The sequence below is a fragment of the Natator depressus genome, chromosome 12, assembly GCF_965152275.1.
Source record: "Natator depressus isolate rNatDep1 chromosome 12, rNatDep2.hap1, whole genome shotgun sequence".
NCBI lineage: Eukaryota > Metazoa > Chordata > Testudines > Cheloniidae > Natator > Natator depressus.
The window spans coordinates 12,206,587-12,232,455 of record NC_134245.1 but is presented as its reverse complement, the minus strand read 5'-3'; the positions used below and the strand labels follow the sequence as shown (position 1 = coordinate 12,232,455).

General features: G+C 43.4%; 1 protein-coding gene across 1 annotated transcript in view; it reads left to right on the top strand.

The window, feature by feature from the left end:
• MMP2 (matrix metallopeptidase 2) overlaps window positions 1-25,869 on the top strand; it is a 51,087-nt gene that overhangs the window by 9,522 nt on the left and 15,696 nt on the right. Inside the window, exons 5-9 of the mRNA XM_074968597.1 lie at window positions 2,005-2,178; window positions 15,626-15,799; window positions 20,499-20,672; window positions 22,090-22,245; window positions 25,731-25,860. Coding sequence (XP_074824698.1) covers window positions 2,005-2,178; window positions 15,626-15,799; window positions 20,499-20,672; window positions 22,090-22,245; window positions 25,731-25,860 — 808 coding nt within the window. The remainder of the gene's footprint in view (window positions 1-2,004; window positions 2,179-15,625; window positions 15,800-20,498; window positions 20,673-22,089; window positions 22,246-25,730; window positions 25,861-25,869) is intronic.

Below are 25,869 nucleotides of genomic sequence, written 5' to 3'. Positions count from 1 at the left end.
CAAACCTTTACTCATGTGAGCAGAGAGAAGTGAGTAAAGAGCCCTCAAAGCAGAAGGGCCAGGCCATGATTTTCAAGAGTGACTAGGGATTTTGAGTGCTTCCATTTTTGGGTCCCAACCACTGAGATACCTTTAAAGGGGCTTCCTTTTTAGAGGAAGAGAGCTCAGTGCTTTCTGAAAACTGGGCCTCTCTAAGTTGGACACCAGAAATTAGTGATCACTTTTGAAAATGTTGCCCCATTATCTTCAGTGGGACCATTCAGATGAGTAAGGATTTGCCGGTTCATGTAATCTGTCAAAAGCTTCTGAGTTCTGAGCTCTGCAGGTTTATGACTTGAATTGAAATATAGATCCATATCAGGGCTGAGAAAAAACGGGACTTAGAGATGTCTGCAAGTTTGTCTTCTGGAGAATTAGGGGATGTTTTCTTTATGCAAACTATTGACCAAATACTGTTTGCCTTATTCCTTGTGAACCAAACTCTGATCTCAATAAAATACTCACCTGAGGCATGCATGATTTGGCCATTTCTTTCACCTTTTAGAAGTAAATATTACTGATGTTTATTGTCATTTTTTCACTTTAATTTGACAAAAATAATAGTCTACTGATTATAATTCTTTGTGCCAGAAATTTAACAGGAATGGAAGCTCACAAAAGCAGAATTTAAAATGCATACTTATTTCTTTATTTCACTTCAAATTCAAAATTTCTGAAGTCATTTGTTCATTGGAAAAATAATTGAATCCTTATATCCTGGTAGTCAAGTTCCATCTCTTTTGGCTTTCTTCAAACTTTTGCAGAAGCCATAGATTTGTGGTTGTCATTATTGGACTGAATATTTGCCTAAGAGTAACAATGAACAGGAAACAATGAACAGGAAACTGTATTTGGATTTATTCTACAAATGGTCAATTTGTGATTGAGGTCTATAAAATCATGACTGGTATAGAGAAAGTAGATAAGGAAGTGTTGTTAACTACTTCTCATAACACAAGAACTAGGGGTCACCAAATGAAATTAATAGGCAGCAGGTTTAAAACAAACAAAAGGAAGTATTTCTTCACACAGTGCACATTCAACCTGTGGAACTCCCTGCCAGAGGATGTTGTGAAGGCCAAGACCATAACAGAGCTCAAAAAAAGAACTAGATACATTCATGGAGGATAGGTCCATTAATGGCTATTAGCCACGATGGGCAAGAATGGTGTCCCTAGCCTCTGTTTGCCAGAATCTGGGAATGAGTGACAGGGGATGGATCATTTGATAATTACGTGTTCTGTTCATTCCCTCTGGGGAACCCGGCCACTGTCGGAAGAGAGGATACTGGGCTAGATGGCTCCTGAGTCTGACCCAGTAGGGCTATTCTTATGTTCTTAATTAGTTCCTCATATTGAGAAATCACTAAGGGAAACTAAGGTCGAATGCACTTTAAAATAAGTTACCATGTCAGTGTTGTATTCTTAAGGAAAGTTTCTATATATTACAATCTCCTGAAATAAAAGCCAGGTTTGGGGATGTATGCATTAATGCATCTGCTAGCACAGCAGTAGATCAGATTAAATTCTGACTGAAAATGCCAAAATGGATTAAGAGGCATGTTAAGATTACGCTGAAACTACTCCCTGGAACCTTTTGAATTATAGTGCACATTTTAGATTATGCTATTAAAGGATCTAAATTACTAAACAAATTAACAGCTTGGGTATAAATTTGCATTGTTATAGCAACTACTATAATTATCTTTCTGGGCCCTTCAACACGAGTAATATCGATGCTTTTTTTTTTCAAAATTACTTGTTACAGTTCAGCTTTGGTCATCATGCCAATTGGGAAACCAGCAGAATTTATTAGTTCAAAGTGTAAATGCACCTGAAATTTCTATACCAATGTCCCTTATAACTAAAGTTTCACTGCAGAAAAGAAACAAACCTGTATGCAGACACCATAGTGAATGAAAACAATTGGTGACGGGATGCACTGTTGTGTTTTCTCCCTTTACAGTTGTTAAGGTGAAGTATGGGAATGCAGATGGCGAATACTGTAAATTTCCCTTCCTGTTCAATGATAAGGAATATAACAGCTGTACTGATGCAGGGCGCAATGATGGATTCCTTTGGTGCTCAACCACATACAACTTTGATTCTGATGGCAAATACGGATTCTGTCCCCATGAATGTAAGTTGAACACTTGGGTTGGAGGCTTGTCTCATGGCTGATTTTAGCCAAGAGGTGTCAGCTATAGTTATTCTGCATGTAAGGATATCATTGTACCTTTCTACTTTGAATGCTCTAAAGTATGTTGAAACAGATATCGAGACTTCAGTCCCAGGAACAAGTAGCGGTATCAGCTCCTTTGTGTCCCTTCCCTTCACCCTTTCAGTGCACCCAGCAGAGAATCTGGGCCACTATCCTCAGCTCCTGGAATCTAATTATAGCATTGACTTCAACGGGAGCACAGTCGGTCCTTATTAACTACATGAAAAAAAAATCAAAAAAAAGGAATTACGAGGAGGATGTCAACAGAAAACGCTAGCTAAACAACTCCCCACCATCTCCTTCTTGGCATCACAGACGAAATTTGTGCTCAGGTCAGGTGAACTGAATAAAGTAAATGATCTGCCTGCTTAGTAAGAAATCCTCCTCTTTTTTCAGTCCTGTCAGTTGGCCCCCTCCAAAGAAAGGTCCACATAACAGGGGAGCAATGGAAAGGACTAGCATTTGGTTTTTGACTTCAGTGGGACCAGGATTTGGCCCAAACTGGGCATGCAGCCATTGCAAGGGTAAGCACTCACATTTTAACGAGCAGATTAGCATTTTCCCCCACACAGCACAAGTGAGCATTGCAAGGAACTAATCTTGATTTATACAGGTCCTAAGTTTCCAAATGTCTTATGGCGCATCGAGGTCAGCTGAGGAAATCACAGGCTTTTCCCCTGGATAACAGTCGCACTAAGGGTGTGGTGTAATTGCAAAGAGAATGAGAACAGATAAAAGAAAGATTTTTTTCACTTGATTCACCATGCCTAGATTTTTGACTTGCTTGATATTAAATATCACCAATATAGGACCAGGTTGAACCTGCTGCTCAGCAGGAGGAGATAGCACAAGAAGCCTCCTGTGCGCTTGTTCCTTGACACCTGGCAGCCAAGTACAAGCACACTCCCCAGGCTCCCTGAATCATAGGGTCAGCTTCTCCTAGCAAGATGGGGCCAGATTCAGAGAGGGGAGTGTGCTGCAGTTATCTACGCATTGGGGCAGCAAATCTTTCCCCCTGAACACCATGCCGCTCCAGCAGGAATTGTAGCTCCCACAAAAGCAACAACTGAGACCATTGTTTGTGAAACTCACAAGGTGAAGGCAGAAAGAGTCAGAGGGCCAGAACCTCTGTACCTCCATTGACGTCACTGAAGCTCTGTCAATTCATACAGCTGAGGATCTAGTCCATTGTCTTCTGTTACAATCCAGGCCCCCCTTCTCTGCAATGGAATACATTGTTACATCACATCACATTACACTGAAATGCTCTGACTCCTTTACAGAATTCTGATGATTGGAAATAAATGTTGTTATGAAGTGTGACAAAGTTCCTGCTCTATCTTGGCAGGTCTTGCGCTTATTGGCAGATTTGCTCGCCTTGGAGCTTCATGGCAGCCCTCAGCTTGGCCGTTTTTCTGAATTCACAGTCCAGGTCAACTCCTCCTGTGTCTGACCAGGAGTTGGGAGGATTTGGGGGGAACCCGGGCCCACCCTCTACTCCGGGTTCCAGCCCAGGGCCCTGTGGAATGCAGCTGTCTAGAGTGCCTCCTGGAACAGCTGTGCGACAGCTACAACTCCCTGGGCTACTTCCCCATGGCTTCCTCCCCACACCTTCTTTATCCTCACCATAGGACCTTCCTCCTGGTGTCTGATAATGCTTGTACACCTCAGTCCTCCAACGGTCCGCGTTCTCACTCTCAGCTCCTAGTGCCTCTTGCTCCCAGCTCCTCACACGCACACCACAAACTGAAGTGAGCTCCTTTTTAAAACCCAGGTGCCCTGATTAGCCTGCCTTAATTGATTCTAGCAACTTCTTGATTGACTGCAGGTGTTCTAATCAGCCTGTCTTAATTGTCTCCAGAAAGTTCCTGATTGTTCTGGAACCTTTCCTGTTACCTTATCCAGGGAAAAGGGACCTTCTTAGCCTGGGGCTAATATATCTGCCTTTTATTACTCTCCTATAGCCATCTGGCCTGACCCTGTCACATATCCCCCCCTCTGCTCAACACTACGGGGATGGGCAACTTGGGACGTCAGGCAGCGTACTCATGACAAGCCATCTGCATTGCCATGGTGGCTTCCAGCCCAGTGTTGTATGGTGAATTGGAAAGGTTGTAGGGACAGGAACCATCTGGTCACCCTTGTGTTCTTCTCTTTATTTCGCTGCATCCACTGGAGGGGTGCATGGTCAGTCACAAGGGTAAACCGTCGTCCCAGAAGGTAATAACGTAGTGTTTCCATGGCCCATTTCACAGCTAGGCACTCTCTTTCAACCACGGCATACTTCTGCTCTCTCGGGAGGAGTTTCCTGCTGAGGTAGAGGATTGGGTGTTCTTCATCTCTGACCATCTGCGATAGGACAGCTCCCAATCCTACTTCAGATGCATCTGTTTGTAAAATGAATTATTTGTTGAAGTCTGGGGCTATAAGCATGGGATTACTGCAGAGGGCTGTCTGTAGATCCATGAATGCTTTCTCTGCAGCATCTGTCCACTTCACCATGGCTGGACCCCGGGATTTTATCAGGTCTGTCAGGGGACTCACTCTGGTAGCAAAATGGGGAATAAATCGTCGGTAGTACCCCACCACACCCAGGAATGCTCGGACTTGCTTTTTCCGATTCGGCCGGGGCCAATTTTAGATAGCCTCTAGTTTGTTTAGCCTCTACTTGGGGCTTGACCATGCCCCTTCCTACAATGTAGCCAAGGAATTTAGCCTTGGCTAGCCCTATAGCACGCTTGGCTGGGTTGGCTGTGAGGCCAGCCTATCTTAGCGTGTCCAGAACCGCTTCCACCTTTCCTAAGTGGGTTTCCCAGTCGGGGGTGTGAATAATCACATCATCCAGGTATGCCGCTGCATAACTGGTATGGGGCCGTAGGAGCTTGTCCATAAGATGTTGGAAGGTGGCAGGTGCCCCATGCAGTCCAAAAGGAAGAATAGTATATTGAAACAGACCCTCTGGTGTAGAGAATGCCGTCTTTTCTTTCGCATCTTTGGCAAGGGGAATCTGCCAGTATCCCTTTGTTAAATCAAGGGTGGTCAAAAATCGGGCATTGCCCAGGTGGTCAACTAACTCATGGGTATGGGGTATGCATCGAATCTAGATATCTCATTCAGCCGGCGAAAGTCATTAAAACACCTAGTGGTGTCATCGGGTTTGGGCACCAACACAATCGGGCTTGACCACTGACTGTGGGACTCTTCGATGACTCTTCCAACATCCTTTTTACCTCTGCCTTGATCTCCTCCCTTTTTGCCACTGGGACCTGATAGGGCCTTAAAGTTACCTTTGCCCCAGGGTCTGTGATAATGTGGTGATAAGCTTTGGTGGTCTGGCCTGGTTAGGTTGAAAACATGTCCTGTTGATCATCTCAGTTACCTCCTTCTTCTGGTTTGGTGTCTGATCAGTGGATATCCTGATCTGCTCCTGCATATTATTTCCCTGGATCGGGGTCTCTTGGGCCACTACACACGCCTCTCATTTGGTGCCAAGGCTTTAAGAGGTTAACGTGATAAATTTCCGGCGTCCTGGCTGCCGCACTTCGTAGGTTATTTCCCCCGCGGGTTCAACCACCTCATAGGGCCCCTGCCATTGGGCCAAAAGCTTGCTTTCTGCCGTGGGCACCAACACCATCACCTGATCCCCTGATTGGAACTGTCGGACTTTTGCCTGGCGATTGTAATGGGTTCGCTGGGCCTCCTGCGCCGTTTCCAAATGTTTCCGCACAATAGGGGTGACCGGGCTATCCGTTCTCGCTTCTGCAACACATGGTCAATTATATTTCTCCCCTCATTGGGTTCCTCTTCCCAGATTTATTTTGCAATATCTAGTATGCCATGGGGGTGGCGTCCGTATAATAATTCAAAGGGAGAAAACCCAGTTGAGGCCTGAGGTACCTCCCAGATTGCAAACATAAGGTAGGGTAGTAGAGTGTCCCAATCCTTCCCATCTCGACTTACCACTTTCCTTATCATTGTCTTGAGGGTTCGGTTAAACCTTTCTACCAGCCCATCGGTCTGAGGATGATAGACTGAAGTTCTCAGGGTATGTATATGGAGCAGTGTACAGAGGTCCTTCATTAGCTTCGACATAAATGGGGTACCTTGGTCTGTTAATATCTCCTTTGGTAGCCCCACTTGGGCAAAGATCCCCACCAACTCTTTAGCTATCGTTTTAGAGGCCGTGTTCCGCAGGGGGACGGCTTCTGAGTAGCGAGTAGCATAATCCAGAACGACAAGTACATATTGGTGGCCCCGGGCTGTCTTCTCCAGGGGTCCCACTAGATCCATGGCTATTCGCTCAAAGGGGACCTCTATGATGGGAAGGGGTACTAAAGGTGCCCTCAAGTGGGGACGGGGACTGTGAAGCTGACACTCTGGGCAGGACTCACAGTACCTCCGCACTTCTTCATATACTCCGGGCCAGAAGAATCGTCGCAGGACCCGTGCCAGGGTCTTCTCTACCCCCAAATGCCCCCCAAAAAGATGACTATGGGCCAGACTTAATACAGCATTCTGGTGTTTTTGAGGTACTAGGATCTGCTGTACCTTCTGCCCCTGTACTGGTGCAACCCGGTATAAGAGATTCTTCTTCATTATGAAGTAGGGTCCTGGTCCCTGGATTTTCCCTTCCACAGGGACCCCATCTATTTTGGTAACCTCCTTCCTAATGTTGCCGTACCTTGGGTCTTCAGCCTGGTCCCGTCCAAAATTTCCTCTCCCGGGGATAATCTGCCCGAGATCTAGAGGGCTAGTCTCTGTTGCCTCTACTGGTTCAGAGGCGTTAAGGTGTGGGTCAGACTCGGGTGCTTCTCCCTCCTGGGTGGTCTCCTTTTCAGCTGCTCAGGTCTGCCTACCTACGAGAGCGACCCTCTGGCTTTGGGCCAGTATTCGGGTTCCCAAGGCCTTAGTGCCCTTCTTTCCCTTTTCATCTTTCTACGCTGTCTGGGAGTGGAGAACAAATCTGGGGATATTTCAGAGAAGGTTGGGGGTTGACAGTCTACTGTGGATGCCTCACTACTTTCAGGGCTTCCCCCTTTCTCCAATTCCCCTACCGGGAGTAAGTGTCCAAACCCTGGGAAGTCCCTCCCTATGAGCACTGGGTATGGGAGTTTAGGGACTACACCTGCTGCTACCTCAGTAGTGTTCCCCTGAATCTCGATTTGTACTGGGATGGTGGGATAATAACCAACTGTCCCATGGACGCATGTTATCCCCATACGCTTAGCCCATGGCAGCTGACTACGCTTCACGAGCTTCCCCGAGACAAGCGTGATAGCACTCCCTGAATCAACCAGTGCTGTGGTCTCTACCCCATTTAGCTTCACTGGTCTAGTGTACATATGTGGGGTTAGTGACACCCCCACAAGGTGGATTAGAGAGCATGGGTCTGCCCAGTTCCCCAGGTTACACTGCATAGCCTCCTTGGCATTGGGACACTGTGCAGCTATGTGTCCCCACTCCCCGCAGGCGTAACATCTGTCTGGAGCCCTAGGCATTCCCTGGTCTCTTGGTTTGGGTAGTCTAACATCACGATCCTCTTCCCCCTCAGTGCTCCGATTCTTTGTGGCTTCTGGTGGGCCTTCAGCCCCTCTCTTTTTCCACCTGGGTTCTCCTGGTGGCCCAGTCACCCGAGCTCTAGAGCTTGGTGCTGCTAATGTAACCCGGGGTGCTTCTTCCTTAACTGGTCGGGTCAGCTCCCTCGCCGTCCTTTGCCTTTCTACCAGCACGACAACCTCGTCGTAGGTGGAGGGTTCGTTCTGGCTTACCCAGGTGCGAAGGTCTGGCAGTAGTCCTCTCATGTACTGGTCGATGACCAGAACCTCTAGTATCTCCTCCAGACTCCGGGACTCAGTTCATAACCACTTTCGTGCGAGATGGATGAGGTCACATAATTGGGACCGCGAGGTTTTGTTTTCCTGGTACCTCCACTCATGTTACTGCTGGGCCCGCTCTGCGGTCATTACCCCAGATCTGGCCAGGATCTCTGCTTTCAGCTGGGGGTAGTCTGCCACAGCCTCTTCAGGCAAATCATAGTAGGCCTTCTGGGCCTCCCCACACAGGAATGGACCGAGGATGCCAGACCACTGTTCTCGGGGCCAAGCCTCCCGCAGGCCAGGAGGTATGCCTCTACATCATCCTCCCGCATCATTTTCTGCAGCCAATTGCTAGTCCGCATGATCTGCGTCCCATCGTGACCGCGGTTCAGCTCTGTAAGGGCCTTTACCTGGTTTACCAGTTCCCGCAATATAGCCCAGTCTTGAGCAGCCTGGTCCATCAGCAGGCGATTAGTCTCTTGCTGCAGCTGCACTGCCTCCTGCTGGGCGGCTGCCTGGACATGAGTAGCCTCCTGCTGGGCAGCCATGGCTTGTATCAGTGCCTGCACTACCTCCTCCATTGTGGTGAAAAAAAATAAAAATAGACCCTCTTCCCTTTTTTTTTTTTTCCTTCCAAACACCCTCCTTCTTCCGCCGCGCTGTGGACACCAGATTCCACTTCCGACACCAGTTGTGACAAAGTTCCTGCTCTACCTTGGTGGGTCTTGCGCTTATTGGTGGATTTGCTCACCTTGGAGCTTCACGGCAGCCCTCAGCTTGGCCGTTTTTCTGAATTCACAGTCCAGGTCGACTCCTCCTGTGTCTGACCAGGAGTTGGGAGGATTTGGGGGGAACCCAGGCCCGCCCTCTACTCCGGGTTCCAGCCCACGGCCCTGTGGAATGCAGCTGTCTAGAGTGCCTCCTGGAACAACTGTGTGAGAGCTACAACTCCCTGGGCTACTTCCCCATGGCTTCCTCCCCACACCTTCTTTATCCTCACCATAGGACCTTCCTCCTGGTGTCTGATAATGCTTGTACCCCTCAGTCCTTCAACAGTCTGCGTTCTCACTCTCAGCTCCTAGTGCCTCTTGCTCCCAGCTCCTCACACGCACACCACAAACTGAAGTGAGCTCCTTTTTAAAACCCAGGTGCCCTGATTAGCCTGCCTTAATTGATTCTAGCAGCTTCTTGATTGACTGCAGGTGTTCTAATCAGCCTGTCTTAATTGTCTCCAGAAAGTTCCTGATTGTTCTGGAACCTTTCCTGTTACCTTATCCAGGGAAAAGGGACCTACTTAGCCTGGGGCTAATATATCTGCCTTCTGTTACTCTCATATAGCCATCTGGCCCGACCCTGTCACAGAAGTTATATAGTTAATGGTATATTGCAAAATGCTAGTCAGGTAAGTGAGCATGCTTTTAGAATTAGGTTTTTATTATTAACAAATGCCAAATGACTCTTTTATTTAAAAAGCACTTTCAATTGCCTAGTGCAGACAGAGGAATGACACTGAATATTTCAGAAACCATATATTAGAAACCATATTAATGGAAAAATTCTAGTGGGTTTTGAAAAACTGAGATCATATGTAGGATATTTTTATTAAGCTTTTTGAATTGTGAACAGAGTGCTAGGACTCACAGATAATTTGGAACTTTTTTTAGGAAAGATCATATACAGATGAAATAATTTGTATAACAATTTCATTCACTCAGCAATTTTTGCACATATACGTAATGTGGTGATTGTTTTTAAAGTAACACTAATATGGTGAACATTTTTCCCTTCATACATTTTTAATATGTCCATTGTTTAAAACTTGAGGGTGAGTCTGCAAAGTAGAAGATTACAGAAAACTCTTATGTTATGTGAACTTTAATTTGATGTAATGGATGTCAAACTGCAGGAAATATTCTGGAGAGGAAGTGTGGCCCTGTGAGTAGGGCTGGGGCCTACAGCTCAAGATAACTGGGTTCTATTTCCAACTCTGCAACTGACCTACTGTGTGACCTTGACCAAGTCATTTTACCTCTACATCCCCCTTCCATTCTTTTTCTACTTGGATTGTAAGATCTTGGAGTCAGGAACTGATGTGTTGGGGGGAATCGATCTGAGTTACACAACTTCAGCTACATGAATAACGTAGCTGAAGTCAATGTACTTAGATTGACTTACCATGGTGTCTTCACCGCAGTGAGTCGACTGCTGCTGCTCCCCCGTCAACTCCGCCTGCTCCTCTCGTGGCGGTGGAGTACAGGAGTCGACGGGAGAGCGCTCGGGGGTCGATTTATCATGTCTAGACTAGATGCGATAAATCAATCCCTGCTGGATCGATCGCTGCCCACCACTGACATATCCTCAGTGTTGCTCACAGCTGTACGCATGTTGTGTACCATTGGCAGGGGCACCAATTGGGGGACAGAGCTGCCCAGAACAGGGGGAAAAAAGGGGCCCCATTTGGGAGGGCCCCCAAACTGAGTGGCATTGCAACCTGGCACACAGGCTCATGGCATCACTCAGATTTCACCCGGCAGCCCCTTGACAGAGGGTCTGCTGGGATAATGAGTTGTGCTGAGACCCCACGCTCCAGGTCGCAAGCGCTGCTCACTGAAATTTGGCCCATCAGCCCCTCTGTCATGATTTTTTAAGTTAAAGTGAGAGTGGTTCAGCTGTGCACAGCATATGAAAAATTTCTGGAGGGTGTCCCTGGTGTGTTTTATACTGTGCCTAGAACAATGGGCTCACAATCCCATTGGAAGTCTCCAGGTTCTACTGTAATACAATAGTTAATAATAATAATAATATAATGAGTCAGAAAGGAATGATTGAATGAAATATATTGGAGGTTTTGTTTGAAACCAAAAGTTGTTGGAATTATGCTGTTCCTCCCTGGAACACTTGAAGTGCACCTATTTGCAAGGTTGCGGCTGGAGTATATCTAGACTGTAGATTGTATTGGGAAAGGGAGTGCATCTTAATAAACATCTTATCCAGTGCTTAAAAATAAAGCTAATAAAACCAGATATGCTCAGTATCTTGCAGGATCAAGCCCATGCCAGCCCAGTCTAACAACCCTAACTACCATGTAACATATACTGCGGAGATCAGCAGTGGCTCACATAAAACAACTGCCCACATGGGTATTTCTATTTATATATTTATCAGTCCAGCAACCATAATTTTTGAGACCATAATAGCTGTTGTGTAGAAAAATGTTTTCTCATACCCTCCTTTTCAATGCTTTCCTGCTTGTGTTCTTATCCTACGAGTAATCAGAGGCAATCATCATCTGAGGTGTTTCTTGGGCTCCCTTTTCAGAACAGGAGGTTTTCACTATTAGCAAAATGAACCAGGGTTTTTCAGAGTCATCAGTAGTTTCAGGTATAGTGGCACATACTTCAGTATTCCAACCCTGAGGTGACAGAAGGGGGTCCTTCATTTCTGAGGGCATGTCAATATTGCAAAGCACTCTGAGGTGCTGCGTTCTAATTGCCCCAAGTAAACCCTGCTGGTGCACTCAGAGAGGTAGCGAGTTCACATCATCTTAGTGCGCACTAGGTACCTCTTGGAGTAGGTCAGCAGTTACACTGGGCAGTTCGAGCTCAGTTCATTAGAGCATTCTAGAAATCACCCCGCTGTGGGGCACTTTGCTTCATCCATGTCAGCAAGCCCTCAGTCTTTCCGCCAACTTCCCCACCTCCCCGAAATCACTCCCTTATAAACTCATCAAGTTACTTTTCCTTCAAGCTGGAAAGGAGGAGTAGAGAGAACTTGCTGTTGTTACTTCTTTAAAATACTAGAGGTGTTTAGATACTGCAGGGACGATGGTTAGGTAGGTAGGTGGACAGATAGACATTCATGTATCTTGGGCTATTTCTGGGCCTAAAATTACATGGGTTAGAGAATTTAAACAGCCTTGTCAAATGTCAAGGGGAGTTATGATTCTGAATGGCCAAAATTCTGGTGTCAATGTTTTGAAACTGAATTGGTGGTTTTGAGCTGTTTGTTTGTGATGTAATTGTTTTGCAAGATCCTTGAACAGCTATGCACAGATGTTTCTTGTTAAACACGTGGTATTGTTCACTTATTATTCCAAGACACCATTTTCTAAAACCTAGGAATACATTCAAATACGGCAGGATTAGGGATTTACATCATGGAGTCCGTTGGGTCAGGAAAGATTTCTAATTGGCAGTAGGTTGCTCTTTTATTTCTGAAGTCAGTGTCTTTAGTTTTCCTGTAACATTATATAACCAGAGAATACATGTGAAATGATTAAAAGAACTGTTTAAGCCCTGAATATGCACTGAAGGCTTTTTTAAAGCTATTCTGCCCAGAAAAAGTATAGGTATTTTAAACACTATACGTGCACCTTTCAGAACGCCAACCCAGCTATCAACTAACATATATAAGTCAGGTTTCAGAGTAGCAGCTGTGTTAGTCTGTATCCGCAAAAATAAAAGGAGTACTTGTGGCACCTTAGAGACTAACAAATGTATTTGAGCATAAGCTTTCGTGAGCTACAGCTCACTGCTGAGAACATATGGCCTTGGTTCTCATTTACACTGAAGTCCTTCGACAACATTCTGGTAGTGTAACAGGGCCTAGGGTATAACCCACTTGAAGGCCCCTTTATACTGCCTAAGTGGTGTAGAAGGCCCTTTGTGTAAAGGATAATCAAACCCAAAGGTTTGTTTTGTGCAGTGGGCAGGATAGGAGTAGAGAACCTTTATCTCATTTTGTGGGGCCCATGTGAAGGCCGAACTGCATCGCAGACCTGGTGCTCCGGGGAGTGGAGGGACCGTGGGAAAGCCGTGCCTCAGTCCCACACACACCAGCAGCTGAGAAATGTTCAGGGTTGAATGACCTTCCTCAAAGAGTTGAGGGTGCTGCACCCCTCACAAGTTCGATACTTAATTGAGGGCTGGAAATACTGGACCTGATTGTACTCTGACATTAGTGTAACTTTGCATTAGCATTACTCCTGATTTACCCTGCTTTAACATCAAAATCAGGCCCTGGATGATGGCTTGATGATAAGTAACTGCACGTTTATTTCAGTTCTCTGAGCAAGTGATACATTTATTTTTCATTTACAATAAAACTCAAAGAGATTTAAAGTTTAAAAAAACCCTGTAAGAACTTTGTTGGAATGAGGGACTTTTAGCATCACTTGTCGTTACCCGTGGGTAAATTGAAGAACCTTATTTTGACTGTGTCTTAATATTGTACTGAAATGATTTTGCAATGTATCCCTAGAATCATAGAATATCAGGGTTAGAAGGGACCTCAGGAGGTCATCTAGTCCAACCCCCTGCTCAAAGCAGGACCAATCCCCAGTTTTTGCCCCAGATCCCTAAATGGCCCCCTCAAGGATTGAACTCACAACCCTGGGTTTAGCAGGCCAATGCTCAAACCACTGAGCTATCCTTCCCTCCCTTCCTCCCTGTTCAAACCAATCAAAAATTCTACTCATAGACCAAGGCTGCCAGATCTGTACCTGAGAGCCGAATATGCAGCAAATGAGTCATCCAAACAACTCAATTTTGTTTTGCTTTCCAAGTGTCTTTTCTCTTAAAAATCTTTCACCAATCAAAATAAAGGCAGCACTGTTTAATGTATGTGTCCTGACTAACTCACCACCAGAATCTGAGACATAAATACTGAGTCAGACACTTGTCTCCGGCTCTGTCACTTTTGCCCTGCTCCCCCAGCATAGGGGCCATATGTTAGGACATTGCCAGAGCGTCTCGAGATCCAGAGGTCCCTGAAGGATGCAGTGCCCCCTAGAGATAGGTTCCTAATGTGGCCGATTGCAGGATCAGTGAAGCATAAATATGGCGTTAAGCCCCACTCTCTTGGATCCTGTGCAGAGGATAGCTTGGCCAGACCAGAAGACCATGCTTGCTACATTTAAGCAGTAACTTGTTCTTTTATAACTTCTGACCCAGTCCTGGAAAGTACCGAACACCCTCCCCCCAATGGGTCCAAAGCACGCTAACTGGAAAGATTGGATCCTTAATGACCTAGTGAGTACGTACTTTAACTTGGAAAGGGAGTCATCTGTGTCACAATATTTCCCTATTCAGCAGTGATGCCACTCAGTTCAGTTAGTCCATAGAGCTAGAAGGTGGTTTTCCCCCTAAAAAAAGCAAATCAAGCCAAGAAACAATGGATTTGTAAATACAGCCATCTTGCTGCTTACATAACAGATTAAGCCCAGGGAAAAACTAATCCCACAAATACAAAATGTCTGTGATAATTTTTCAGTAGTCAGAACTGGCTGAAATATAGACTTAAAAGTAACATACACCGTAAAGGAAAGATACCGTGTCCTAGGTGCAACTCTCTTACCCCCTAGATTTTGATGCTCCCTTTAGATGGATACCAGGTCATTATCACACACATACATTACTCATTTTCACACCTATTTTTAAAAATCAGGCCAAGACCATTTAATTGCCCTTTCCTGGGCCACACAGGATGTCTGTGGCAGATAACCCAGATCTCCAGCCATAGAGTTAGTTCTGTGGCTTCACTTCAAGACCCTTCTTCCCCATTTATGTGATAGAAGGAGTCATGATTCTCAGGGACTATAGAAATCTTGGGAATGTTCATAAGTCATGAGGCTTGTTTATGTGTGTGTGGGTGAGAGGGAGGATGCAAACCTGAACTTCTTGAAGAGGAGCATCTCATGTCCAAAACTATTAACTGGGAGGGAACTCAGGAGGCATGCCCATCTGTCCCTCTTTGTCAGAGGAGTGAAGTTCAGTCTATCTAGCTTGGCTATTTATAGAGTGTCAATCACTGCAGCATCAAGTGACTGTTGTGTGGGCACTCAGAAAAGTAAAGCAGAGCTATTGAGAAGTTAAAGGAAAGAAAAGTGGGATAGTAAAAATGCCAGGGTATGGTCTCCCCTGCTTGTATCTTCTGTTGCAGTCTGCAGACTAAACAAACAGAGGAATGTCACATAACATGCTCATTAGGAAAACTGTCATCTAAAGCGACAGCGGCAGGCTACAAACCTGTCCACATGTTTAAGATGCTATTTTAGCAACCTCTGTAGCACAGTGTAAATTAATTAGCAAAACACTAAGGAAAATATATGGCTTCCTGGAACACTCCTTCAAAGCCTTGTTTGAAGCAGAAGTATTAGCTACAAATAGGCAGTAATATATTATGAGGCAGGGTATAAAAGATATATTGCCATAAACTTGAGTAGCCCAGTGGACTTCACTTGAGCCATGTTAATAATTATTGTGAACAAGTCACTTAATCTCTGTGTGCCTCAGTTCCTCCATCTGTGAAATGGGAATATTACTTCCTCTCTCCCACCCTTGTCTGTTTAGCTCATGAACTCTCTGGTCTCTTACCATGCGTATGTACAGCACCGAGCACAATGGGCCCCTCATGTTATTTGGGGCCTCTTCATGCTGCCATACTACACATAATTAATCAATAATGTTTTTTCTTACCAATTTCTAGTTATAATGTATACAATTACTCCTTAAAAATATTCTATTTTTTTTTCTGCTTCACTTTCACTTCAGCTCTTTTCACGATGGGTGGAAATAGTGAAGGGCAGCCATGTAAGTTCCCCTTCAAATTTCAAGGCACATCCTATGACAGCTGTACAACAGAAGGAAGGACAGATGGGTACCGGTGGTGTGGAACTACAGAAGACTACGACAGAGATAAGAAATATGGCTTCTGCCCAGAGACTGGTAAATAGACATTTGCTATGCTGGTCTAGTTTGTCATTGATCTGTATGTCGCACAAGTAATTTTCCATCCTTTAATTGAAGAGTTACAAGTAGTTGAGTTAGGGGCATATGTGCTGATATTTCCACTTTATTGAAAATCTGCTGATTGTGGCTTCTAGGTACATGCACAATATAACCTATAGATAAGCCCATTCATAAACCTACATGAGTTTATATGCAATATAATATTAAACCAAGGCAACGTCAGTTAACAAGAATAAAGAACTACTGAATTCCCATCTGACCCTCCAACCCCCAGAAAGAACAAAAATCCTCCAGTCATTTCTGCATCTCAGGAAAAGTCAGAGAAAATAAAATAGCTGTTCAATATGCCTGGCAGGTAGGGAGCAGTGCTCTGTCAGACCAAAAGGGAAGTGGATTCCAGAATTCTGTCCCCTTTACTGTGTATGCTCTTCCAGCAGGCCCCAGATAAATAAATCTCTGGACTATCAGCCCAAGTGCTGGAAAATAGCTAGGGAGAGCTGTGCAGTACAGATCAGAACTAACCCCTTGAATTACACCCAAAAATGAATTGAGGCCTTGGTATGTCTTTTTCCTTCACCACTCTAGTCACCTGACTAGCAGTGAATATATCCATTCAGATGTAATCAGAACCACACTTGGAACATTGGACCAAAGCTCAGAGCTGAAGCTTTCCTGAGGTTTGAAAGAGTTTGCTTGCATTTTTCTAACATAAGTCGCAAATAGCAACTTTCCCAGATTCCTTGGCTCTTTCAGCTTCCAGATGGAAATGGAATTACCCACAACAGTCATATATCTGAGGTATACTGCAGGCCAACCAAAGGATGGCCCAAATTTGTAAACCCATATGCATCTAAGGTTGCATGCAATTTTGCATATACCCAATTCAGATGAAAAAATCTTGGATGCATACACACAATCCTAGATAGCTTGCCCATGGACATCAGGAATTTGCACAGCTAAATCAGGAATGAGCATAAGCACACATGTATGTAGGAGCATGCCTTCAAATTTTAGGGATAAATGTCTACCACTACATGGTAAATGTGGGTAGATGATTACTTTTTAATATCCCTGAAACATGAGCCGCAAATGAAAAAAGCAGTACAAAGGAAATGTGAAACTTAAACAGCCAATGACTAATGCTCAACATTTAATTTTTTTCTTTTTTTAAAAGGGTGTTTAGCACAGTCAGATTTAACTCAATAAACATGCCTTTATGAATTTACAACATACTAGGAAACAAATTGAAAATTATCCCTTCACTCCAGAAGAATGATCTTTCCTCTTTCTTGACAATTTTTAATGCTTGTTAACTTCAGTCGTTACTACGTAGCGTGTCACAGGGACAAAATTAGTTTAGAGGCTTGTATAACTTGGCAGGGATCGTTTTTCTGAGATACAGACTAACGGCACAGTTACTCATTTAAACTGCCTATGATGGTTCAGCATTCTTGGCACTTAAGGGAGCCGAGGTGAAGCCACCAAATGTAATGAAACCCAAACTAAATGTAAGCCTAACTCTGGAGCAATGGCTGGCTGATGAACAAACAGATTGACTCCATTTCCAGGCTTTTTAAAAAGCCATCTCTGTTTAAAATAGGCACTTGGAGCATTTTGATTGGTTGCTGATTATTTCTGACCCTCTGAGCCACCATTCTGCTTAACAGTAAAAAAGAATGTAAAAGTATCAAACTTTGCATAACTGGTAATGGGGACACAGAAAAATCTAAGTGATAGTTAAATGAGCAGGAGAACATTGGAACTAATATACTGAAATTCTTACACAAAACCTTAACAATAACTAGAAGTAGTTCAAACACTTACCTGTAAGGACCCTCTTTTTGTTTTTTGGACAGTATCTAGCACAGTGGGGTCCTGCTCCAAGACTGGGGCTCCTATGTGCTCTGGTAATACAAATAATTACTAACTTTTGGGCAGAAGTTACTACATAATCAGACTGTTGTGCTTTGCATTTGTTTATTGTTTATGTCTGGTTTATGCAAAATACCAATCTTCTAAGTGGCCCGGTTAGTCCTGATTCCAGCTCTCTATAGATTTACAGCAAATATAGGAGCTCTTTCCAAATTATGGCATAAAGCCCCCTATGCCATTTAAGCCCAGTGACGCCTCGGTACAGTGGGTGTGGAAGTGGAATGACCCTATGGCTTTGGCATAGATTCTGCAAATCCACAAAGCAAACCCCAAATCCTGCCATATTTAACTCTCCTATTTTCACAGCATGAAAGTCCGTACGTCCCACATGAATCCTGTACAATCTACATGCGAGCTGGCTAAGCCAGGCTCCTGCACTGTAGCTACTCAATACCCTTCATTCCAACCTTGAGCAACAAATAGGGTGCACTGTTCTTCAGCATCCTTTCCCTGAAGGTTCTGACCCCTTGGCCATATTTAAAAGCAGATCCAGCTTCCTCTCTCTCAGTGGCCCGCACTGATCTGGTCAGAGTTGTAATGCAGCCCCTTTCCACAGTTCACAGCAAGACCTTGCCCTGCCTACCCAACTCCCAAGTCGGCGATGCTGGCTTCATGCAGGAGGTAGTGACTTTCCCACTGTGTAAAGAAGAGAGTTATGTAAGGCAGGTTTGGGGTTTGCTTGGTGGATTTGTTCGTTCCATGTAGGAATGGCAAAATTAATAACAGCCTAAGGCCCAAGTCTTGAATCCACAAGTGAAAATTCCACTAAACACTGAGGAATAAGGGGAAGAAACATCCACCCTACAGGCCTATAAAGTTGGGCTGCAGCACATTATAATCAGAATCTAGAGCAGGGGTTCTCAAACTTCATTGCACCATGACCCCCTTCTAGCAATAAAAATTACTACATGACCCCAGGACGAGGGAACTGAAGCCTGAGCCCGCCTGAGGACCACTGCCCCAGGCAGGAGGGTAAAAGCCTGAACCTCACGGCCCTGGGCAGGGAAGCCAAAGACATCACTGTCCCGGGTGGGGTGACCAGAGCCAAAGCCCAAGGGCTTCAGCCCCAGTTGGGGGGCCTGTAACCTGAGCCCCGCCATTCAGGGCTGAAACTCTCAGTCTTCAGACCCGGGTGGTGGGGCTCAGGCTTCAGCTTTGGGCCTGGGCAGTGATCCACTTTGGGGTCCCAACCCACAGTTTGAGAACTGCTGGTCTTGAGGCTGGAATAGCCCTAACAGCCCATGGATAGCCACTAAGCAGTTTTATGGTCCAGTGGATCTGTTCTAGTTTTGGATGCTGTGGCCATTTCCCTGGCCTTCTCCCAACGCAGAGAGCTGTAGAGATGGTCACTATGGCATGCAAGGGAATATGGTGTCTTTTTGCACTGAGTCTCTGTAGCCCCTGTAAACCTGTTTCACCCACTTCAGTGCTGTAGGTGGAGGATTTTGCTTCATTTGCCTAAATGCCTTATATATTTTCCTTATGTCCATATAAAACAAATTGTTGATATAAAATGAATGTTACTACTTGCATTAGCTTCCGTTCAGGAACCTTTACCACATAAACAACTGACAGTATGTGTCCCAATTAGAATTAAACCTGGACTTGGAAATATTTGTTACTGTGCTGTGTGTATTGTATGCATTATTGAACACTACTAGCTGGAGTTTCATGACTGCAGGAGAATTACATATATTCCACCACTACATAATTATGTATTTAAATTTCTAAGGCAATGTTCGGCTGCCAACTATAATTTGAATCCTGTACAAGAACAAGTGACTTTACAACAGCTAGCTAGTACTGTATATGTGTTAAAAAGGCAAATGATTTTTTTAATGGGGGGGTAAGGGGAGTGTATTCTCTGTTTGTGATACCTGCTTTAGAGTATAATTTCTACTTTGGGTACACACAAGTACAACTGTGGTCTTCCTGATGCACTATGCTCAAATAGACATACATGTTTGCACACACAAACATATATACATCTCTCTCTCTCTCTCTCTCTGTATGTATGTATGTTTACACATGAGTACCATATGTAAGTGTGGGTGGATATGGTAGAGTAGGAAGACAAAAGTGGTCTCCATGAGTACCAAGGTAGAAATTTTACCCCACAGCAAGTATCACTTATGGCTTATATCCTTTTCATTAGAGTTAGTTTAAAAACTACAGCTTTTAAATTGATCCTTTCTATCAGTACACCTCAACCATCTCAGCGTGCAAGACCTGACTTTTTGACTCCTCTAAGATCTTTTTTTGTCCTTAGAAGCTAATTAAACCTCAGTTCAACATTGCACAATCTGCTGATATATAACAAAATTATAAAGTTTCTATCAATAAATCTACTCGTGGAAGACACTTGAAAGCATTATCAGAAAAGATCTTATTAATTAGGCTGATACCAGGTCATTTGTTAACCAGTTCCCCCTCCAATTGCACATGCCATTGAGCTGCAGTAGAGTAACTGCTTCTTTCAAGTGGTTGCCAGTTGCAGTTTTTGTCTTTAGCTTCAGTGGCTTTAGCAGGAACAGTTAGACTTTATCTCTCTTTTCCTCTGTTGCAGGCAATTTCCTTTTCAAACTGTCATTTTCAGTCACAGTTTCCGTGTTTGTTACAACAGTTCAGATTTTCCAGTTGCTTTCTGGGCTTAGGTATGATTTAAGAGAAGGTGATATCAGTTTTATGTCACAAAAGCTGGTTGATTCTCTACTTATTGTATTTAAATATTGTTTCGCCATAGCAATGTCAACGGTTGGTGGAAATTCAGAAGGAGCTCCTTGTGTATTTCCTTTCATTTTCCTTGGCAATAAGTATGAATCCTGCACAAGTGCTGGACGTAGTGATGGCAAGATGTGGTGTGCTTCCAGTGGTAACTATGATGATGACCGCAAATGGGGCTTTTGTCCAGATCAAGGTAACACAGTTTCTTGAAATACTTGAAACCCTTTAACAATGTGTATTACTCCCGCCTCTGTCTCAGGCTAACCAATGATAGAAGAACATTGACCAAAATGCTGTGAGTAATGGATGTAATTGCCATGACATCCTGGATAAGTTTGGGCCCATATTTATAATTCATGTACACTTGCATGACTTTCCCTAAAAATTTGGGAATGCATATTTTACTTTTGAAAATAAAAGAACACTCTCCGAGTGCATCAGGCACCCAAAGTTAGGTTTTGGAAAAAGCTTGTCAAAATAAATACATACAAATGTTCGCATAATATTTTTAAAAGACAACAAAGGAAAGGTTTTTTAACCATAAATGTTCCCTTAAAGCAGTGGTGGGCAACCTGTGGCCCGTGGGCCGCAGGTTGCCCACCACTGCCCTAAAGGCTAGCAGAAAAAAACCCCCAAAGCCCCCCCAAAACCCACATCTCTTGAAAATGTGGGGAAAAGATTTTTTAAAATAAATTCTTTTCATTTTAATAATCTTTGGTGTTATTTGTAAATAAATTAGAGATTTTTTTAAATGCAGTATTTGCAACTTTTACCAACAATTGCTAAATTCGGGTATCTGATATACAGAAGCATTTTCCATTTTCTTAGAACAGGAAATAACTGCTATATTCAGACACTGTGATTTGGTAACTGTTGGTAAAATGCTGCCCTTTTGCAATATGGAAGATTTTTTACCTATTGGTAGTACTTTAACAGTACTGAATCAATGCCTTTCTGTACTAATAAGGATTATGGAGGTGACAACGTGGTGTTGACAAATATGTACTAGACTCTAAGATGGCAAACAAAATTACTAGTGACCTAAGGTAGGTTTTAAACTCAGAAATCCAGAGGTGAAAGGCTACTGCACTAATCCTAGGCCTCCTCCCACCTCAGCTTATCTTCAACTCAAGCAAGACAAATAATGAAAACAGCTATTTTGTTAAAATAAAATAAAAAAAAAACAGTAGATCTGTATATCCCCTGGATGGTTTTTAATGATTGAAAGCAAGATTCAAGGTCCAGATTGTGGTTTAATTCTTCCATGCTAAATAAATCAAACGTTTCACTTAAACTACTTCCTTCCTTCTCAGAAGTACTAAGTTAATGTTCAAGGGCACTTTACATGGGAGACAGTGAAAGTACATGCACGTGTCAACTGTACAATAGGATTTAAAAGAAATCTTTCTGTAGAATGAAATTTCCTAAGACTTGGCAACATGCATGGCATGTTTATTATTATTATATGAAATTCCACATCAAGCAATATTTATTATGGGAATCTTTTGGTGGAGTGAGGAGTGGTGGCAATTTTATGGGACTAGCATAATAGATGTAATATATCTTTATTTGGATACAAGCAACCTGTGTTGACTCATTGTGTTGTTCAGGTTACAGTCTTTTCTTGGTTGCTGCTCATGAATTTGGCCATGCCATGGGACTAGAGCACTCTGAGGACCCAGGAGCTCTAATGGCTCCAATCTACACATTTACCAAGAACTTCAGACTATCTCAGGATGATATTAAAGGAATCCAGGAACTTTATGGTAAAGTATTCAGCATTTATCAGAAGTACAGGCTGCTCTATTGTTTTCAGATGCTATTGTAAATAATGTGCACTTCTGACCAATTAAGGATGCAAATTTCCATTTCCTCGCCTGCCTCACTCAAGATATTGTTAGTGTTCCTACTTCCCATTAATGGTACAATTCAGTAACAAGTGGCCACTTAAGCTTCTGAGCTGTGAAAGCCCCAGAGCTGCAGAGGTTAATCCCAGATCTTTAGGTGGAACTTTCAAAGGCCCTCTCTCTCTTTGGCTGTGAAACGCCACGCTGGGAATTGTGGGCTACTTGCTCTCTAACATGGAGTCCCTAACTCAGGGGTCATGACAAGGTGTCAGGGGATCATAATCTCCTTGCCCTACATATTGCTAAATGGGGTGGTCTATCCTGACTAAATGGCAGAGGGCAGTGCAAGGGTCCTGGTATGGACCCTCCCCATTCTCCCCATGGGCCACAGCCCTGGGGGAGAGGAGCTCTTTCGTTCTCCCTGCTGAGGAGTTCTACGTCCCCCACCATGCCCCACCCCCAGTGCAGGACGAGCTCACTCTGCAGCCCCGGGGTGGGAGAAGCTCTCTGCCCCCCACCCTTTTTTCTATTATAGTATTTCCTCCTAACATGCAGTGCACAAACTCAGTGAGTCATACACGTATCCCCATAATGTGAGGTTATGGATGCACGTACACCTACTTGGTTTGCACATGTTCCCCCCATATGGTTAAGGAGCCCGTATTCGAAGTGGATTAAAGATACAGTTCATTGAAATAGTGAATACGTAGCTGTTTATTTCTTTGCATATGATGCATGTGCATGTGTTGATATGGTTTAATGTGTATAATGTGTGTGTGTTTAATGTGCTCCCCCCAGCAAGAGGTAACATTTAAATTCCTGCCCACACCCCTGTTTCTATGGGAGATGTGCATGCACAGTTCCGGGCAGAACCTGGGCCTAACATGCGGGTAGACATTTCCCAAGGACAGTGTACTACCTACCATCAGCCAGAGAAAACTTCATGCCAGATATTCAGCTCTTCATTTAGTCTCCTTAAAGCAATGGGGTGATAAAGGTTAATGGCTGGGTATACACTTTTCTTCTTCTGACACCAACTAGGGAGGTCACTCTTTTAGCCTGTAAAGGACATTTAAGTCTGTACTCCAAGGGCCTTTTTTGTCGAAAAGCAATGCAAAGAGGGTAAAGCTATTTCACAGATGGAGACACACACGTCATCTTCATCCTCATACAATTGTTTTCAAAGATGGATGCTTCAGAAGATGAGCAATTCTACCTTGTTCATTAAGGAGTCACTCCCCATATCTCGATGTCTGTACTCTGACCGGTTAAACTTTCCCCCCAGTCGGGGAGATTGCAGATTATTATGTGATCCTTGTTCCACCAGCTCCTAAATCGCATTTTGTACCCCTTGATAATCTGTACCTTATCCCCTGACAACCAGAAACTTCTATGCTTGAACTCTGTACCGTTGCTTATTTCAACATTATCTTAATAAAATTATTAAATCTGTTCTTATCAGTTAGATACTAATGATTGCTGGTGGTGGTTAAAATGAAAATAAATTGTGCTGGAGGGACAAGTTGCTTTTCATGAGTTTCTTGTCTCCACTCTGCTCAATTTAGTGATTATTCTCCACATGATAGATGTTTCTTGTTATTTCCTGATAAGTTGCAGAACGAAATGTGAATAATAAACCTCCTCACCTGATTGATTTATTGATGATGGACCAGAATTTGCTTGTATAATGTGCAGTCTGTTACCTCTATCACGGTCCTATCAATCAGCCAACGATTTAGGCCGTACAACAGGAAAAACAACATGTGTAGATAATGTGTGGAAGGTGATATCTGTATATACAAGATGTTTCTTGTGATTTCTGTGGGGAAGAAGGGGATATCAGATATTTGTATTCTGCGTTCATCTTTAATATTTATTTATTTTTCTCCAGAGATCATTTTAGCTTATAGTTCATGGTGGTGGTTTTATGACTTTGATCAGTTAAAATCTATTCAGTCTGTACACTTGGTAAACTACTGTGTAGGGTTGCAAATATCTCTGAATAGAAGGCTGCTGATCAGTTTGAAAGGATCATATCATTTCTCTAGCCAGGCTTCTCACTTTTCTACCTGCATCACTTCTTAATTACTGGTGCCTTGATTCTGTAGTTCTGGACACCTTAGAAATGCTAATAATAATACCAAATAACCACCAGGCATAAGTTCTTTATTCAAAAACCTGACTTGGATCTTCATTCTTTCCAATTCCTGGGCTCTTTAATTACAATTATTTAATCATTTGTGTAAAGTCTGGAGAGCCCAACCAAGATTGGACCTCATTGTGCAAGGTGCTGCACATAAACAGAAAAAGTATCCCTGCTTGGAATATTTTACAATCTAAATAGACAAGACAAAGGGATGAAAGCAGAAAAGGATGCAGCATACTACCAAAAGACTGGGAAGTGAGGCACACTAAGGTTAAGTGGTATTCACAAGTTCATAGAAAAAAGGCTCTGGAAGAGCTCAGAATTTAACCCAAGTCTCTTAAGTCACAGGTCTAAGCCTTAACCAGAAGACCATCCTTCCTGCCTCTTTAAGTAACTGAAGTAATACTTTAACTCAAAGAACTTTTCATTTCTGTAAACAAACTTATATTTTGCTTTTGGGATTATGTTCATTACACATTTCCTAGCATTATTCAGAGCTACATCAAATCAGCGGAGTCACATTTTGTTTAATGATGTAAAACCACCTGATTGCTAAGGAGCAGCCAGATGCTACACCAGGCAATGCAGCTGCAGCCAAATAACAAAACAAAATAAAATCCAACAGATGGCAAAGTGCATGTTTTGAAGAGAACATTTTGATTCTTAATAAGGGGAGAAAGGCTATAAATGGCTCAAAATGGGTATTTATGACTTGCAAACTATTAGCAGGCTGGAAAAACTGCAGTACAAAAAGCTGGTATGTATAGTACTCCTTATTCAGAATTATCTGCACATCAGCTCAGATACCACAGCATACACTGTTTTAAGAAACTTTAGTTTGTTATATTTTAAACTACGCCATCACTGAGAAAAAAATTCTCAAAGTTAATAATTGCAAATTGCTACCAAAAATTGTCAGCCCTGAAAATCTTCCAGACTAAATAGACAAGATCAACTATGGGTAGGAGGGGAAATACAGGCACATAGAAGTGACGTGTCTTGACAAAGGTCACGCAGCAGGTTAGTGGCAGTGCTTGGAATAGACTCCTTCTGCCCCAAGACCTTCTGAGTCCGAATCTAGTGCCCTGTCCACTGAACTACACAGCCTCTGAAACATTTTCTAATTTCCTTCAAATATAACCTCCAGACAACTGAAGTGATTGCTTCCCTTAAATGATTTATAGCAGTTGGGGGTCTTCACATTATTAGAACAACAATACACTCAAACATTACAGTATAAATCTGTTCTTCATTGTAGGAGGATCCACTGATTTTGGGCCAGATCCAGCTCCAACACTTGGACCAGTCACCCCAGTGTTATGCAAACAAGACGTTGTATTTGATGGTATCTCCCAAATTAGAGGAGAAACATTTTTCTTCAAGGACAGGTAAGTGAG